Raw genomic sequence first — 18,605 nt, forward strand, 5'->3', positions numbered from 1 at the left:
CCCCCTTTTCTCACTTAACCTCCCTGTCTCACAGTATAGTCTATAATGTATAGTGAGATTTTGCATGAAGCCGCTTAAAATCTCTACTTTTGTGAAAAAAGCGTAATATATAAGGGTAGAGAAACTTGGCAGGAACAGGTAGTTTTTTATGTGAAAGTAAGCTGTTGAGTTGGGTTTTGGTTTGGGGTTTTTTTTGGGGTGGTTTTTTTTTTTTTTTTTTAAATGGTGGTGTTAAATGGAAAAGCAAAAAAGTGTCTCCTAGCTTTCACAGTGACCTTGGACTGAGCGCATTTTAACATCATCAGAAATTCTGGGATATTGTCATTTTCTCCTAGCTGCTGAATTGCTTGTGTGTAACATTTCTGAATGAGCGTATGGGATTGCACTGAAGCCAAGTAAGATGAAACTAAAACAAATTACTGTATTCGAAACAAAGAAGCAGAGCTGAAAATGTGGTCTTCAAATGATTTGGCCATCAGAAATAAGGAAGATTGTGGGATTATTCAAAATGTGTATGCATTATACCTGTTTCTAGTGTATCTGTTAATTTGGAGTCAAACTACTGGATATCAAAGCCTGGTATTCTGTTTCAGGATTAACATTGGCTTGAGTCACATGGTCTGAGTGAAATCAGTGTAATTGTTGGTTTAGTTTTGTCAGTGCTTTCCAATTTTTTGTTAGCGTAGTCCTAGACTTACTGGAAATTGTGACTTCTAGCTGGGCTGTCCCTTCCAGACAGAATTATCCTGCAATCCTGTGATTCTGTCAAATAAACTTTCCAGTGGGAGCTACATGCTGATCTACCCAGCTTGTTTCTACCTATGGCCTAATTGGGTCTTAAAGCTGTTTCCTAGAGGTGAATGATGATGAGATCTGGTTTCTTTTACATCCACATTGACTAGTAACTACATGTGATCTGGTGTTGGCAAGTTATGTAGCTGGTCACTTGGGGGTAGTTTTGAACATAGTGAGCACGAGGTCTCTTGAGCAGCTAAAATGTGTTCCTCGTTAAAACTCTTGATGAGCGTTGTGTTTATATTGCATTTGTGAAAGTGAGGTATAAGATGGTATTTGTTAATTTTTACGAAAGATGTCTATTTTTCTTCTTTTGTGAGGTCATCTCAGTCTCCTCAAATGGCGCTCCAAGCTGCAATAACCAGTGGATTAGTGTGGGAGGGTTGTTGCTTTATTGTGAGTCTGGATGATGATCTGCGTGAATGTGAATTGTAGTCATGGCTTTCAGTTCTTCAGTGGGATAAGCAGTGGTGCCAAGTAATCCTAAACCTGCTTTCTAACTTTATCTTACTCTACCGAGAAGAAGGTAGGGAAATAGTCAGTTAATAAAAACTAGCTCAATAAATGTTAGTGTCATAAAATTTTTCCGTTTATTGAGAATGCTCTCTGCGTAGGGAGATTGTGTGATGTGCAAATAATGGTGTTGGGACCTATATGCTGTCTTGCTGCAAAGACTTTGATTTCACAGTCTTTTATCTAGATGACTTTTCTGGGCCTCAAGAGACATAAGAAGAATGTTAATTGCTTCTCTGGTTGATGTCTTTACATTAAAAAAAATGCAAGCGTATGCAGACTTCCTTGAAATATTCTTCCTAGTGCTGCTTGACTGAGCTGGTTAACAATCTGCAGTCATAAGGCCGGCTCAGCCCAGTTTCAGTTCCTTATTTGTTTTCACCATCTCTTCCTGTTACGTTGTTAACTCTTTTCTCCTAATCCCTCCTTTCCTCATCCCTCATTCTCTGATCGCACTAGCATTCCCTTGCTATCAAGTGGCCGTTTTCTCTTATGTTTTGGATAATTAATTTTTGCTTCACAAAATAACATTGATGTACAAGCTACAGGGCTAACTGTTGCTGAAAGTGCTGCAAATTATAAACTGAAATTGCTCTAAGTTCAAGAGCTCTTAAGAATGAGGGAAGACTGTAGTGAAACACCAGTTTGCTGATTTAATAATTACAGGTGTTTTGGATTCTTGTCATTCCTGACAGTTTAAACCGGGTGACACAGTATTGCTGGAGTTTTTTCTACTTCTCCCTCTTCATTTTGCCTGTGTGCAGGTATGGAGGCTCACAGTTGGAACCACTAGCTCTGTGATGCTTCCTAGGATTAGTACGCTGCCACCTGAAAGCAATGCTTGAATAGAAGTCATGTGATGTTATACTTGTCTCAGTTTGGTGATGGTATTTGGAATGCACTTTGTTTTCCACATTAAGTATGAAAAATAAAATGCGACTTACCCAGTGAAATATCTAGGTTTCAGAAGTTTCTATAACTGCATTTATGTAAGTGAAAAAGTAAGTGTGAACTCATTTGTGTGGACCGCTTACTCGGGTTGTTAATGTTGATCAAGTGCTCATATGAAGTGCAATTACTTGGTCATGTTTAAGGACATGTTACCCTAATTGTGCATCTGGCAGTGGTTTTTGCTGTAGTGTCCAGAGATTGTACGTAGGTTCAGCAGTTTCTCAGATAAACCTTAAAAATAAAATTAACCGAAGATGTTCTTTTTATCATTTGTTTGCTTATTGAGGTGCCTAGAATTCTGGGTATTTTCGAGGCTGCATAGCAATTAAAAAAGAAGATAAAGCATACCCAAAAAGCAACAAAGTAATGTGAGCTTTAGATGATTAATTTTACTCCTAGTTCTCCCTCCTTACTTTGTGAGAGATACTGGGAAACAAACATGTGGAACAGACAAAACTCTCCTTCCTCCCTTTTTTTTTCCCAACCCACCTTCAGGTGCGAGGAAAAAAAAGTTTTACCACCACCCCCCCCCCCCCCCGAACAATCTATTAGTTTGTGAAATATTTATTTGATAAGAGTGTTTATATACTTGTGTGTTAATGAATAGGGTCTCTATGTTTAAAAATTGAACCAGGTCTAAGTCAAAGACGTAACTGCTACTTACTTCTAACAGGATATCATTAAAATGGTGTCTTGAATTCAGTCTTTGATTCTAAATGTTACATTTTTTATTTTGATACACGCCAGTTTTACTTCAGTGTCATGGTCTCAAAGCCACATTGAAGACTTGCAAACTTTAGAGGAGGGGTTCTATCAGCTACAATGGCTGCTGAGAAATGAGTCTTGCTTTCTTATAAGTCTCAGACCAGGTCTTTTATTCAATGATTTTTATTTACTTCTTTCCACTTAGGTTGTGTATCATTGTGAACAATGGCCCCCTTCTTGCGGATATCTTTCAATTCGTTTGAGCTGGGACCTGTGCAGAATCAAGGGGAACAACTACAGCCTTTCTGTGCTGTCAAGATGAAGGAAGCATTGACTACAGGTGAGGTTACAAATGGTGACGCTTTTCTGAATATGAGTAAGTTTTTGAGAAATACTGCAACCCCTCTTAGTCCTGCTGTTCCTGTCACACCGAGCACTTCAATGTGAGTTTTTCTTTGCGAACGGGAGAAATAACAATGACTTTTGTCTCTATCCCCACCTTAAAACAAGACTTCTTTGTTAGTGGTTTCTCGTACTGCAACCAAAGCGCTCAGCACTTGGTAGGGTGAAATCTAAGATCTCTAGTTTCTTACTTTGACACTAACACATGACTATTCACAAAATACGTGATGAAGCAGCTGAAATGTCATTTTTGTCTGGGTTAAGGCGAGTTGTGAATTTTGCATGACAAAGGTTTGCAAATGTTAACTAAAACATTGTTCTCTCCAGTTCCACAAGCATCAGACTGTTCTTGCAGAAGCTCTGCAGGGGAGAGACTGGTGTAGTGGAGGAGTGCCACGGGGGGGATCTGAACTGCAGCATGTTTGAGAGAACCATCCTCAAGCATTGAGTAATAAATGACCTTCATTGATTTGAAGGATAGGTAATAATGAGAAGTGTAGTTTATTGTTATTGTAGTAACTGAGGCCTTTTGGCAGAATTAATTTCTTGGAATGACTTGTACACAAGGTCTTGTTAGCACCTCCCTGTTCAGCAGGCCCTCAGTCTTCAAATACCGCTTTTTTACAGAAACTGGTCCAAAGGTTTATAATATTTTTGTGACATTTAGCTAGAATACGCCACTGTAGCCAAACAGGATGAGAAGAAATTGCTGTACTGGGCTAGACCACAGCCATCTGATCCTGCATTATGGTTCTAGGGCTTCACGAAACATCGAAGAATGCAGGGAAGGATGAATTTTCTTCTTCCTCACAACATGACTGGGCTTTCCCCTTATTGCTGAGGTAAAAGGTGCATTTAGACTTTAAACACAAGGCGTGGTGCCCCTTCCAGAAAATGTTGTCATCAAGGAAATGTGTTAAGCTCCAAAGAAACAGTTTTCTAGTCTGTTGGGAAAAGCTCTGAAGAAATGGTGTTGAAAGTGTCTTTGCACTCTCCTTCCCCATTTTTCACCCTTCAGTGAACCTTGGAGCAGTGACTGATTGGGGTAATCAGGTAAAGAAGCTGATGCTCCCGTGATCCGTTTGACAAGATCTCTGATAACTTCTGGTGGATTTGCGCGCTGAAACATGCTTGAGGAAAAGCTTGTTGTATAGGAAGAAGAAAATTTCTCTAATGAGCAGACATTAACGCAATTTGCAAACATGGAAAATGTTTTGAAGCCAGTAGTATTTAGCAGAGGAAAAAAAGGAGTCCTGAATACAGGAGGGGTAAGAACAGTGTTCTTCTTAAAAGCTGTTCTTTGCTGACATTTAAGTGTTCGTTTGCAGGCAGGCAGTGGGATCCTTGACAAAGTTTGATTAGTATGATTTTCATTACAAAAGCAGCGTGGCCAGGCTGGAAGTGGTTGCCAGGGATTCGGATGACCTCTTTCATTTCACATAGGGTAAAAATGTGTATAGTAACTGATTAAAGCAGATATTAATTGGGACAGTCCTGTGAACAGATTAAATAGTTCTCTCCCTGTCTAAGAGTCCTACAAAGAGTATTGCTCTTCTGTAAACTGCTTCTGCTTCTGCAAATCCCTTGAATTATTGTCAAAAGTTCTGCAAATAAGGGTAATTTCTCATATTCCCAAGAATGCCTCCTGAAGTGTGCCTTTTTGATTAAGGGGTCTGTCTTCAGCAATCCAAAAAATACGCTAGTGTAAAAGCCTTGCTGTGCAGACAGCCTGCATTTAATTCCACCTTGCCTTTATTTTCCGTCCTAATCAGCTCTACATTGTGTTTTGTTTGGTCTTTCCCTATATATTTTCACTGTAATATTTCCAAATTCTTCCATAGTTAAGAATGCCAAGTACAGGGCTCTGGAATTAGGTTTGCACTGCTAAGAATTTGAGTTTTTCTTTCTGCAGAGTTCCCTGAATTCAACAAAAATAGCTTTTGACTGAATAGAGGAAGAATACTCAAGTTTGCATTGAAATGGAGGAGGTCCTCAAGTGGCTGTTTCTGAGTATTTTAGAATACCCTTTGGCAAGCAGGCTTGGGTCTGCTTGTCAAAGTTGTGTTTTGTAACGCTGGTTTTGGCAGGCATTCCCTAGTAAAGAAGTACAAGGACACCATTCGCTACTCTGGTTTGGATAGCTCAGCACAACTGAGCTGAATGCATCGTGCAAGTTACTATGAATGAACACAAACTTTGCCTTGAGTTTTTAGGAAGATTTTAAAATAATAAGTACCTAATTCTTCCTTCATTGAAGTGAATGTAAATTCTATTGCCAATTTGAGGAGACAGACCACACTGCGTCTTGTTGGGGAAGGGTCCAGCTATTTAATCTGCTTTGCTACTGCCTTGGTATCATAAGAACAGATTACATACTTAGGGGAAAAGTGGATCATTCAGAGCTGAAGAGGCACTTAGAAAGCACTTTTATTGCAGCAGATGATCTTGATAAATAGCAGAAATTGTGCAGAATATTCAAAATTATATTCGGTTACCTGAGCACACATGGGGAATAATTGGCTTGGCAGCAAATCACAGAGAAAAACTGTGGAGGTGGCATCACGTGCCAGAGTCACAGTGAAGAGCTAGATGTGGTTGCTTAGGAGGCAGTATCATTTTGGGTGTGTTGATGGGACTACTAAGAGACCCAGATCTAGAAATATGCTAAAGCTTGTTATAAATTGTGCAATCACCAGCTGTCTTCTGTGCCTGAGGTAAGGACAGGAAGAAATTAGCTTAACTGGTAGCAAGAGAGACTGCAGCTGTGTATTAGGAAAAAAAATCAGTCTAATAAGAATAGTGAAGCACTGTAAAACTTCTAAGGAAGGAGTCTGCCAAGATGCTCATATGGGAGGCTGGGTAAATGTTACCAAAATATTAAGATGTTTTTTGTAGTCTTTTCAGCCTTTTCCTTATTCTTCAGCTACATAAGGTTTGCATGTGCTAGAGAGGACAGATAAGACCTTGTAATATCCTTTAAAATGTAGCAATCATGGCAGAGAGAGAGTACAATGCCAAGGAGAATGACTTATGAATAGAAATGAAATGTTGGGTTAACTTTGAAGTAGATGAATGAAATGTGGAGCCTTTAATCTCTCAGCCACCAGTTTCAAATTAAAGTGGGTCAATGTAAGACATATATTAATTTATCTTATAGTAGTAGGTATTCACTATGATCAGACCACGTGTCACAGAGATTTATACCAGAAAGGAGCCATGCAAATATTCCCTGGAGTTGTGACTGACTAAACCAGCTTCTGAATTCCAGAATGGAATTTGTCCCTCCTGGTCTCTCTGGCTGCATGTTAACACCTTCACTGCCTTTGCATGCCCTGTTTGTCAGGGTGAGCTTTGCATTCCAAGTCATGAATGTTTGAACTGAATATTTACTTTGTCCCAACCATAGTACAAGAAATAGTCAGTCTGCTTTTGGTTCCAGTGCAAGGATTCTCTCTTTTGTTTTATTTTGTTGAGTTTAAGTACTAGATCTACATTATTTGATTTTTAGTTTCTGTCCTTTTTTTGTGGCTTTAAGAGAGAGGAAAAACTCTAGTTCAGAAGAAACCTACCATGTATCCAGAATGGAAATCAACTTTTGACGCCCACATTTACGAAGGACGGGTGATTCAGATTGTTCTCATGAAAGCGGCAGAAGAGCCATTATCTGAAGTGACTGTAGGTGTGTCACTCCTGGCAGAGCGGTGCAAGAAAGGCAACGGCAAAGCAGAATTCTGGGTAAGGAAGAAGATTAATTCCTTAAACTTGCTGACCTGGTTATGTTTCTTTCAAGCTGAATGGATGCCTTATGCCTATGAACTATGAGTGTTCAATGCCTTTAGCATGTGTATCAGGGCTTGTAAGACAATTATTTTAGCAGCATTTTTGAGGCAGATAATGTACAATCAAAGTTCAAGAAATCAACAATAAAATCCATTCCATTAGTGTTTGAAATAATGGCATATATCACATTGAGTGCCTATTGTACAAAGCCTAGGCATTTTTATAGCAAATACTAGACATTTAAATTGGATCTGATCATTGTAATTCATCCAGAGATAAAGAAAGGTGAAGCTTATTCCAAGGCATTTCCACTTAGAATTTCTAATTTTATTTATTTATTTTTACAACAAATTCTGTCGCTTGATGCTGCTATAATGGGGATCCTTTAATCCATATTTTTGTTATCCTGGTATCTTTTCTTGCCCCTGTGCCCCAAACAATTGTTTGTACATGAAGTCAAGGGTTATGGCATCTTGATGAGTGTCATTTGCTCCTATATCGTACTGAGTACAACTCTGAGTATCAAATTGTAAAGTCAGGGTTTAATGTAGTTTTAAATCAAGAAATACATATTTAATATAATGATCAGTTTAGTGATCAGTTTTAGACAATTCGGTGCTCTGAAATCCTCCGCTTATTATCTGTACAACAGGTACCACATAGATGTCATCAGCGTTAGACTTCCTCTGTATGATTTCAGTCATGACTTGGACAGACCATGCCAGTAGTTATTATTAGTTGTCAAACTGCGTAAATCAAAACACCACCTTTTAAATAATTGTATGTGAATTAATTTCAATTAGCTCTGTAAACCTCAAATAAACAGAAGATTTAAAATAGAAATTAGTCTTTATTTTGTAAGTCTAGAGAGAGGGGAAAGTGAGAGAGGCAGGGAGGATCAAAACCCTGAGCCCAGTTTGCTGAAGTGATGAATATATTGTTGCATTTATTTAGTTGATGTGTCGCAAAGAATTTTTAATGAATTAAGGGTTTAATGATGTCATCTTTATAAAATCCTATTCTCTAGCTTCTTTTTCAACTCTCAGACCCAATTGAAATTGCTGAGATCTTGATCTAACAAAAAGGTTTGGGAGAATGTGATGAGGCATTATTGTCCCAGGGAACTCTAAAATCTTGAAGCAACTCTAATTAGCATCCTGAATATTCGATATTCCTCCAAATGCAGAAATAAGATTCAGAGAGGATTATCAGGATATCCTAAAATTTGGGTGAGATTTGGGCAAGAGCTGTCTAGCTAGGTGGATAGGTACAATAAATAGTCTTGCTCGTTATCCAGTTGCATGTAAAGCTGTACTCTGGACAGCTTGCCCAGAATCTACATGTATTTGCTAATACAGGAACTGCCCTTCTCTGTATTTGGAGTACAGTTAGTGCTAAGGAAATATATATTTGTTAAATGTGAGCAGGTCTCCTTAAAATCTCACATATAGTCTTGTATTCAAAGCCTTCTGGACTGGAGTGTTGCTGAACTTGCTCAGAACATGAATCCTCCGGGAGGAGACCACCTCATTGGGTGGGCTAAAGCAGGATGAGCAGGTAGCGACAGATAGTTCCTGATTACATCCAATTTGATGATCATCTCATTTCTCACACAATTGGCAATCCTGGCCCTTCCTTGGTAGGGGATTGATATGTGAACTTGCTTCTTGGGTATATGAATGTGTTTCCTGAATGCTGGTTATGAACAGGAGGGAGTATCCAGTTGTTGCTTGGCTTAGTATGGGAATGCTTTTCTAAAACAACCTTCTATTCTTTCTCAAGTCCATTTTTGCTGTAAATGGTAGGATTTTGCTCTGACTGTGTGCAAATCTAACTATCCCAGCAGAAAAAAACTTTCTGAAAGGGGTGCTTGATATTGAAGGGGCTTACAGATTTTGCTAGGTCAGTAGGATCTCACTGGTTTGTATTGACTTGTTACATTCTGAAATCACACACTTTTTCTTCCACACCTTAACTTGAATTCTGAGGCGAGCGATTATTCAGAAGAGTAGTTAAAACTAATGGTGATCAGTTTTAGTTTAAGTGATTGGTTTTAGCCAATTCAGTAGTCTGAAGTCCTCTGCTTATTATCTGTAGAACAGGTACCACATAGGTGTCATCAGCATTAAACTTCCTCTGTGTGACCTCAGTCATGACTTGGACAGACGATTGTACCCAGCAGAGAGATGTTAATTTGCTTACCATAGCCTATAAGGTTATTTTTGTGTACAGAGAGACAGCCTGCCAGCAGTAGCTGTAACTGAGGTCTTTGCCTTCTGTAAGCATTGTTGGGCAAATGTTTTTGAGTGTCAGACATTGCCTTAAAGATGAAAATGTAGTTATTATCCCAGTAGGGTAATGGGATTTGTGAGGATATGTTCACGGTAGTGGCTAATGTAATTGTGGGGTTTTGTTTGGTTTTTTTATTTCCCTCTCAGGTTATATTTACTGTTAGCCCAGGGATACTTTGCTCTGTGCTGAAGTGAAGACTGTATCAGACTCTTCCATGCTTCTTACATGGCTGCAGTTTAAGAACTAGTGGCTATTTTCTGAGCGCAGGAAGTAACCTCAGCTATTGGCTTAAAAGGCATTTGTTTTTGCTGGTCTATAGAATTTGCCACAGAAACCCTGTGTAATGGTTTGAGGGGGAAAAGAAAATAAATTTTGATGATACCACTGTTTTTCTGATTACAGGCAACAGTATTTGATATATCTATGGTTTGTACTCTCAATAAACACACAAAACATTGTACAGACTTTTTCTTTTAAAACTGGGTTCCTATGCAAATTGACTTTACTAATAGTAAAAAGACAAGCCAACAAACTTCTGCAGAAACGGGAAAGGGACGTGCAAAAACAATGTGAACTTTATCTGAGCTGAACTTTTGAATAGACATCAAAGAAACACAGCACACTAGTAAAAGCAATAGAATAAAAGCCCCTGGTTCAGATGGAGCAGTGAGATGTAGAAGAGCGTTGTAATCCAACAGTAATTGACTATTATACTTCGGTTACCTAGAAAGAGCTGTTTAAATTCCTGAGAGTTTCAGTCAACTACATACTTACTGTTAGTATCTTTCTTTCCATAGCTGGACCTACAACCTCAGGGGAAGGTGCTGATGGCTGTGCAGTACTTCTTGGAAGATGCAGGTAAAGCCAACTGTTTGGTTTTAGTCAGTTATGTAAAAATAAAACTCTTTTTCACATTTCTTTTGTAGAATACAGGATATATATCACCAAAAAAAAAAAAAAAATCACCTGGTGTACTGAGTAGAATTTTCTGATTTTTGTTAATTTGTCTTGTAGGGGGTTTTTTGTTATGTGGAGTCACGGCTGCATTTGTTCATTTCTAAATGCCTTTGTGCCCTGTTTTGCTGTCGCATTTAGCCACTTTTGAGTCTTTAATATGTCTGTCCTCATGTTTTGATGTGATAGAAAAGATATTATCAGTTCCTTCTTAGGTGAAAAGAAGTTAAATCTTTTGTTCTAGCTTATGTGGGAAACTCTTTTTGTGGATTAGGGTACTGGGTCTGAATTTCCTGGGATTCAGGTGTCATAGTCACTAATCGCAGAAACTGATTGTAGCAATGAGTGAAAGCTTAAGTGTTAAAATGCAAATCTAGCCAATGTTCTGCTATATCAGTTTAAAAAGTGAACAACCTGTATATGTCAGGAATCTACAGACGATATTTTGAAAAGAAACTAGGAGTTAAGAGAAGATATTTAATTACAAGAGGGGAAGCTTTGAGTACGGTAATAAAACCAATTCTTTTGGCAGGGATTTGTGTATTTGTGGAATCCTTTCCTAAAGGAAATTATGTAAGCTTCACAACTTGCTTAGCTAGTTGTTAAAACTTCCCTGTACTAGAAGTCATGAAACCATTATTTCTTGCGAATTAAATTGTTCTGCCATATTAGCCTATCGGTCTTACATGGTTTAATACCATGTGTTTGTAAATAATAAGTGGAAGGAGTAAGCAGTAAGTTTTAAAGCATTGATGTTTCCCCCCCCCCCCCGATATATACAGAGAACATAGTTCTGCTCTCATAGAACAAGTTAATTGTGAAGGTACCATACATTTTTGTACCATACGTGTAATCCGTGTAGCAGTTACTAGAAAAGCTACTAAAGATAGAATGTGATATGCAGTACATGACATTTCAGAGTTGGCATTTTTATCTTTGAAATGGCAAAAAAAAGCCTATGCGCCTATGATTTTTCAAAAAATTGTGTGACTGTGAAGAGCCTGTAAGGAAAAGTGTTTCTCTGAAGATCAAAAGCTCTCTGTTTATGCACCAGAAACTTTCTGGTTTGCATTCAAACTGTTGTGAGCCGTTATATTAGTAAACCTTCGTCTTGGTCTTCATCATGGCTTTCCTGTGCAAGGCAGTTTCATGGAGTAGTGGTATTAAGAGAATCTTACCTATTTAATAACATATACAGAAATCCATTTGTCCAGGAAACTTAAAGCCTTCTCAATCAAAAATGTAGAAAACCAGCTTCAGTATTCTCAGTTGCTTATTTGATGAAGCTGAAGCATATTTCCTCTTCTCCACACAGACTTGAGGAACAGTAGAGGTAGCCTAAGTGAAAACCTGTAATTTGCTATTAGCTGTTAGTAGGCAGGTAATATACTTGTGTGCTCTAAGTACTAAAATAATTTTACTTAGTTATTATCAAAATAATTTAAAAATAGATACAATGTTCTTGCAGTTCTTTTCATTGCTCTTATTAGGGATTGCAGGTGGTAGTGGATGAAGCCTAAATACCGAACAGATCATTAAGTCATGCAGTCATACTTCAGTTGGCAAGTTAAGATTTGTGTGTTATGCTCTTGTTAGACCTTCTACTTTGTAAGAACTTCCTATTTACCTTCTGTTGTATAGAAAATTACTCACTGATACCTTTTTGGTAGCCAAACCACAGAGGCAGTGGAAACTCCTTTTCAAGACATTTATACCTCTACAATTTGTGAAGGAAAGTCACTGATTCTGCTATTTGCAGTGTTCACGTCAAACATCAGTACATTTTAACATACTAATCCTCAAAATTATAGACCTTCCTCATGTCACTATTTAGCAATATCTGTATATTGCTAAATAGGCAAACATTGAATGATTTTTGGCTCATCATCACACTACTATAAATGCTTTTTCTAGTTAAATTAGCAGTTACCAGTGTTAGAGCAGAGAAGTTTGTTAGTGCATTATGAGGATGTTTGTATGAACTTTCATTCTTCACATTATGGAAACCCTTAGTTAATAGTTGAAAGCTCAGAGACAGTTCACATTCCTTCCTATGCATGTACTGTTTTGTTTTCTCTCTGACGTAGAGACCTACAGAGCTGTAGGTAGCTGTGTTTATAAAATACTAAAAAAGGCTTGTTCTGAAACTGGTATTTCAGTTGTTCCCTAGTTTACTTGAAAGCATTGCTAGCATTAGTATCTTTGAGTTATAGGTGCTACCCTTTGTTTGAAAATTTCCAAGCACTTTGCAAAAGTGAATAATTCTTTCTTTGGCTTGTTTTGCAAACTAAAACTGTTGGGTTTTCACCCCTTCCTTCTAAGTAGCAGACATTCTTAGAGAAAACTGTTTTTCTCTACTTCAATGGTAGGCAGCAGTACTGAGAAGTAAGCATGTTATTGCTCCATTATCAGATTTATTATTTGAGAAAAATTTTCATGGGATAAACTGCTGTTAACGTTTGCTTCATGGTAGGATACACTGAGACTTTTGATTTATATATTCTTTTTGGAGATTGGGGCCTGGGCAGTTAATTTAGGGCTATATATGAAAAGTCTTCCCAGTCTTAGAGGTGTTTTTTTCTTTCTAACCCTGTAAAATGGGGACTGCAGAACCCTGACTTAGACCTGTCAAAGAACTTTTTTGTCTTCTGTCCTGTGATTTGAAAATCAGCTTGTGCTGGGAATTAAAAGTTTTTCTTCTGATCTGTGAAACATGAGAACAGGGTGTTGACCCCCATTTTCATTTCAGAATATTGTTTTCTTTCTGGCCCTCCTTCTCTTGTTGTAGTATTGAAACTAGGTTATAATGCTGTAAAGCAGCTTTAGTTTTAATAGGTGGGAGTCGCAATATGTTTAATGCTTTGCTTGATCTTTGTTTATTCAAATGTAGTTAATGACCTTATCGAGTAAGAAAACCGAGGATCACAGAGGTGACCTGCTGTACCGCTGAGTGTCTTGTGCAGTGTTAGCAGCTTTGTCTTTGTGTCTTGGTTTTGAATTCCGAATTGCTGGTTTGCTGGCTTCAGCCTCCTGGAGAAAGAGTTAGTGAATTCTTTCCTTAAAATGCTATTAGCTGTATCAGAAGGTTAGTAATTTGCATGTGAACTTTTGATATCTCAAATATCTGGCTTCTGGGAGAGGAATGTGAACCAGTGAGCTTGCATATATTTTGAAAATGCTTTTCTCTGTATGTGTTGTTATGAGTATTGGGGAAGCATGAAATGTTAGAATTTTTCAAAGGCATTTATGAAAAATAATAGGGTAAATAACAGATTTGGTATCACAGTCTGCATATTGTATGGGTCTAAATAAAGATTTGAAGCAAGTTTCTCTATGGATGAGGTGTGTTGGGGAAGGATTGTCACGTTATTAGTAGACAGTGATGATGAAAGGCTGAAAAGCTAGAACTGTGCCTTATAACTGTAAATGGGGAAGTTGGAATGATTTAATCATTTAACTGAGAAAACATTATTTCTAGAAATTTGGCAGATGTCATAGATATTCAGTGGCACCTAGGATCTCCTTTAATCTGCACCTAGAAGTGTGGTAGCATGAATTTAATAAAAACATTTATCAGATTAATTTTCTTTAAGAAAATAAAACATTTGCAGATGTAGTAATTTCATAAACACAAAGTTGGCAGTGTATTTGGAAGGTAAGGTAGCTAGTGTACTGTGTAGAGCAGAGAAAATTTGATATAGTTTATATGTTCACAAGAAATGTGACTTGCATGCTGTATTTTTAAAAGTTGTTTTTACTGTGCCTTTGTAATCTAAAAAAGAAAGAACAGAAAAACCGTTTTCCAGTTTATTCCCTTTTTTACCACAATGAATATCAGGTATCTGTGCAGAAGTGTTAACCAAAACACTTACTGAAATATTTTTAAAAGTACTCTGTACAGCTGAGCACAGCCTGTGTTAGCACAGCAGCTCTGCAGACGGTGAGAATGCTACAAAGACCATATTGTGGACGTGGGATTTTTTTCTCATGGACTGAAAGGCAGGGCTTGTTAAAACTCCGCTGTTTTGTTTTAGCACTTTTCTAAAAGGCCTTTGACTTCATTAATGCCTATGAAAGACTAGTTCAGTAGAGACATGCTAAAAGTAGCTGCAGAGCCGTCCATCTCAATTCTCTGCTAAGTGTCAGTCAAAGCAGAGGTGCTGGCTCAGTGGCAGGACCCCATTCATTTCTTTAGAGAAGCAGGCGAGAAGTCCGTGTCCCATGGGTGTTCGAGGCTTTGCGTGGAACAGAGCATTTCAGACTTGCAGTTTTTCTTACAGTAGAAATCGGTACACTATCACATGTAGTACACATACCCTTTCATAAAGGTGCTACTAAGAATTTGTAACACTGGTTTTGACCACTTGTGCTAAAGCTTGTAGTATAACTGCTTGGGGCTGAGATAAGTAATTTGAGATTATGTGCCAGCTTTAAGAGCAAGTAGTATTGGCTTCTACAATAGCAAATCATTGGTATTGCTACTTAAATATCAGCAGTGTAAAATCTGCAAGTGCTGAGAAAGGAGGAGATGGTTTAAAAAAAAAAAAAAAGATAAATACATAACATTATTAATACTCTGTCTGGAAATGAAATGTGACAATTGTAAAACCCAAAATACTTAACACAGCAAGTTCATGTCACAGAATGTAGACTTTTGGGAAACTGTAATGTAAATGTAACTGTAAATGGTTTGTTAGGGGTTTTTTTGTACAAATGATCTGTAAAACAGTCCTTTCTAGGACCAGTTTAAAGAGCAGTTTTTTCCTGAGACAGTTCATACCAGGAAAGTCTCCTGTGTGAGGAAAAAGCCTTCCTTTTTAATGATTCCTTTGTGAGATTAATATTTTTCTTGACCTGAAGGTGCACTTAACTTTCAAACAAAGCCAAGTGCAAGGCTGTAGAACAGCAGAAAGGGACATTGAACAGAAATGTTAGTGAGGTTTGTGATTTATTATAGAGTTTCAGGCAAATCTCAACTTGAGCAGCCAGCTCAGAAAATGTTTTACCTGTCCCTGTTTGAAGTGAAGGCCTAGTTCTCAGTTTCTGACAGTAGCACTGTTACCTTTCCTGTGTTGAAATGAGCAAGTTAAAATGCAAAATGACCTGTGAAGATAGTAAATATTTTTTCTACTCTTTCTTTTAAAAAATCTAGTAGGTTTATTCTGGAGATTGTTTTCTTTTGTCCTTGAACATTTGAGGTTCAGTTGAGACAATTTGACATCTCACCTTGAGGTTTATTACAGTTCAGCACAGTCCTAGCAATATTGTTTTAGCAAATGTTTTCCAGATCGTGGATTGCATGTTATGTTAGTGGCTGTAAGGACTGTAAAATATGCAGAAGGACTGGTGCTGCAATTAAACAGTGTATACAATGGTATGTTTACAGCTCTTCTGGAGAACTGCTCTGTCAATTCACAGGCATGCTTAATGGTTTCTTAATGAATATACAGCCCAGAGGAGTTCTGTGTGCTTTTGTCAAATCAGCTGCAAGTTTTGAGAAGGGACCTTGAATACATGAATAATGTGTCAGTGATAAATATTAACTGCAGTTCTCAACAGAAGAAATAGATTATGTTTAATGGTGTGTGCTGCAGAGGTCACCTGGATTCTAGTTGATGATTCAGCTGTTTTGTACATGGCTGTTTCTGACCATATGCCAGCCCAGGACAAGTATTTCATCTGTGGAAATCCTGGCTTGCTTGGAGGAGGAAGCAAAGGCTTTCCCTTTGTGTTTCTTCCTCCCTCCCCATCTCCACCGTGCATCCATACAGTTGTTGGGCAAGTTACTTCCTTGCAATTGTTAATTCTCTCTGTATCTTTGAAATAAAGCCTTTATTCCCCAGTTGAGTCCATGGTTGGCTGAACTGCAGCAATATGTATTAAAGGTAATTTACACATTAAAGATAACTTGTTAAACAGGCCTATAGTAAATTGAAAGGAACTATGCTGTCATTTCGGAGCCATCTTGGCTTCAGGTGCACTTGACTTACAGCTGCTGTCCAGACCTCTCAGCTTCTTGTGAAGCACACAAAGATGTTTTCAGCTATACTTTGATATATTGGTTGGTTTTGGCAAAGGTATTTAATAAGGCAGCTGTTGTGAAGACTGTGTGGTCTCACATGCAGGTTTTGAAGTTTTGCTTTGCTCAAGGATTCTCCACTGTTAAAGTATGTTTTAAGGCAAGTGTGTTATTTATCTCTCTCTTTTTTTTTTTTCCCTTCTTTGTGCAAACTGATTAATTGCCCTCTAAAAAATAGATGCCAGTCTCACATATTTCTGTGAAGTTTGATATCAGTGTTACAGACAGGGAGAAAACACCATGGTTTCCCATATCCTGATCAAGTTTTGTCAGAGACTTTTGCACACGGTTTCAGCAATACTAAATTGCTACAAGTATGAGGAGAAGCCATGTCCTGTTCACTTGGTGGATCCTGTTAGTTCCTCACTAAACACTTGGTTTGCTTGCATTACTGACTTCAGGGAGGCTTTTGTTCCTTAATTTGCTCCATCACAGTTTACCTCCTCAGAATACATTCTATAAAACAGCACGCCTTTCTCTGCTTTGTTGCTGTTACTGATTAAATCAGCCTTATGAAGACATCCTTTTCATGCAGCAAACAATATGAAGTATTACTGGCTCTCAGCAATGTTGTTTTCCTTGTGCACAGTTCAGTGTGTGGTTTCCCTGAAGCATGTGAGGAACAGTGGGTGAGGTCTGTGTATTTGCTCAGCAGGATTAAACAAAGAGATAGTACTATTTGCAGACTTCCACAAGCTGAAGTGCAGCAGCTGATGGGAGTTTTTGTTGGGTGAACTCAGTAGCATGTTTGAACAGCAGAAATGAATCCTGTTCCTGGAGGTGAAGAGGTAGTCAGTGGCATACCTAGTGCCAGGGTGTCGTAGTGCACATTGTGAGCTCTTTTCAGGGGGAGGCAGGATGGGTTTTTCTCTGAACCAGATGGCCAGTTTCTCAGAAAAGTGCATTAATACCTAGTGGCAAAACCCAGAGACCTTTTTTGGTCTTTCTTTTCCCTAATATGCTTAATCTTTCCCTAATCTTTGAGCTGACGTTCTCCTTTCTTTTCTAAGACAGTATATGCTGCTGCAGTCTGGCTGCTCTTGGCTGTGAGTGATAAATTAGTTCAAGACACTCAAAATGTTATCAAATGATAGATTGTGTTCCAGGTTCAGTGGTCTGTTGGAACAGCAGTGGTGGCAGCCAGCTAATAAAATGACAAAAACCAAGTGCAGCTAGTAACAAGAAAATGGAGCTCCTGGGTAACTTTGTAGAAGCTCAGTCATTGTGATTAGTGTGACTTGGCAAAGGAAATAAATTTATCCATAGAAAAAGCAAAGCTCCCACTGATATTGATAAAAGGCAGCAATGCAATGGAGCAAATAAAAATCAATTGTATTGACATTGGGAAAAATGCTCTTCAAGCTTTTTCCTTACTCTGTTGTTGTGGAAACTCCCACCTGGCAAACAGCAATCTCCTGTTACCCTAAACTTTGCAGCACTTTCAGCCTGTGAACCATGTCCACGTTTCTTCCAGTTTGGAACTCACAAGCTGCTGGCCAGAGCATATGCAGTTAGCAGTTGATCAGCATCTCGTTGCTGATTTGAGCCTTTGGTGTTCGTCCCCCCCAGTCCCTCCATCCCCACCCCCCCGCCACCCCCCCCGACGAATGGAATTGTCCCTTAACAGCTGCTCTCTGTTGACAAGAAACATGTCCTAGGATTAAATTACTAGTTACCCAATCTCTCAATACACCTTCATGGGTTTACCTCTGTTACAAACTCCTATTATTTTTCAAATGTGTAAGCAAGACTATATAGTCTGAGTTGTGGCTGAAAGATTGAGACACAAAATGTTCATTTTAGTAAGAGAAACTTGGAAGCACCCTTGGAAATGAGTGGAAATAACTATAACCTGCAATGAAGGACCTGTATGAGCTAGTTGGACTCAGAGCCTAAGAATTTTTTTGTTATTTTATTTCTTGGCTGATACTGTGTCTAATTTCTATGTAATATAGTATTAGATGCTACAGCACATACTATAGTATGTACTATTGTTACCACAGTGTTATATAGTATTATATACTGTAACCCCGTGGGGGCTAGGAGGGGAGAGGAATGAGACATGTTGACAGAGGTAGCATCAACCTTATGCTACATCACATAATGGAAATATCTAATTGAAAATCTAATTTTT

The 18,605-nt window shown here is 38.3% G+C and overlaps 1 protein-coding gene across 2 annotated transcripts in view; it reads left to right on the forward strand.

Annotated features, from left to right (window-relative positions):
* Nucleotides 1–3,189: 3,189 nt before the first annotated feature.
* Nucleotides 3,190–18,605, forward strand: part of PRKCD (protein kinase C delta) — a 29,900-nt gene continuing 14,484 nt past the window's right edge. For both annotated transcript variants that reach the window (XM_086470533.1, XM_086470534.1), the window contains exons 1-3: nucleotides 3,190–3,304; nucleotides 6,902–7,101; nucleotides 10,236–10,296. In XM_086470533.1, the coding sequence (XP_086326659.1) occupies nucleotides 3,190–3,304; nucleotides 6,902–7,101; nucleotides 10,236–10,296 (376 nt within the window). The remainder of the gene's footprint in view (nucleotides 3,305–6,901; nucleotides 7,102–10,235; nucleotides 10,297–18,605) is intronic.

The sequence above is a fragment of the Leptosomus discolor genome, chromosome 9 (assembly GCF_034619465.1).
Source record: "Leptosomus discolor isolate bLepDis1 chromosome 9, bLepDis1.hap2, whole genome shotgun sequence".
Classification (NCBI taxonomy): Eukaryota; Metazoa; Chordata; class Aves; order Leptosomiformes; family Leptosomidae; genus Leptosomus; species Leptosomus discolor.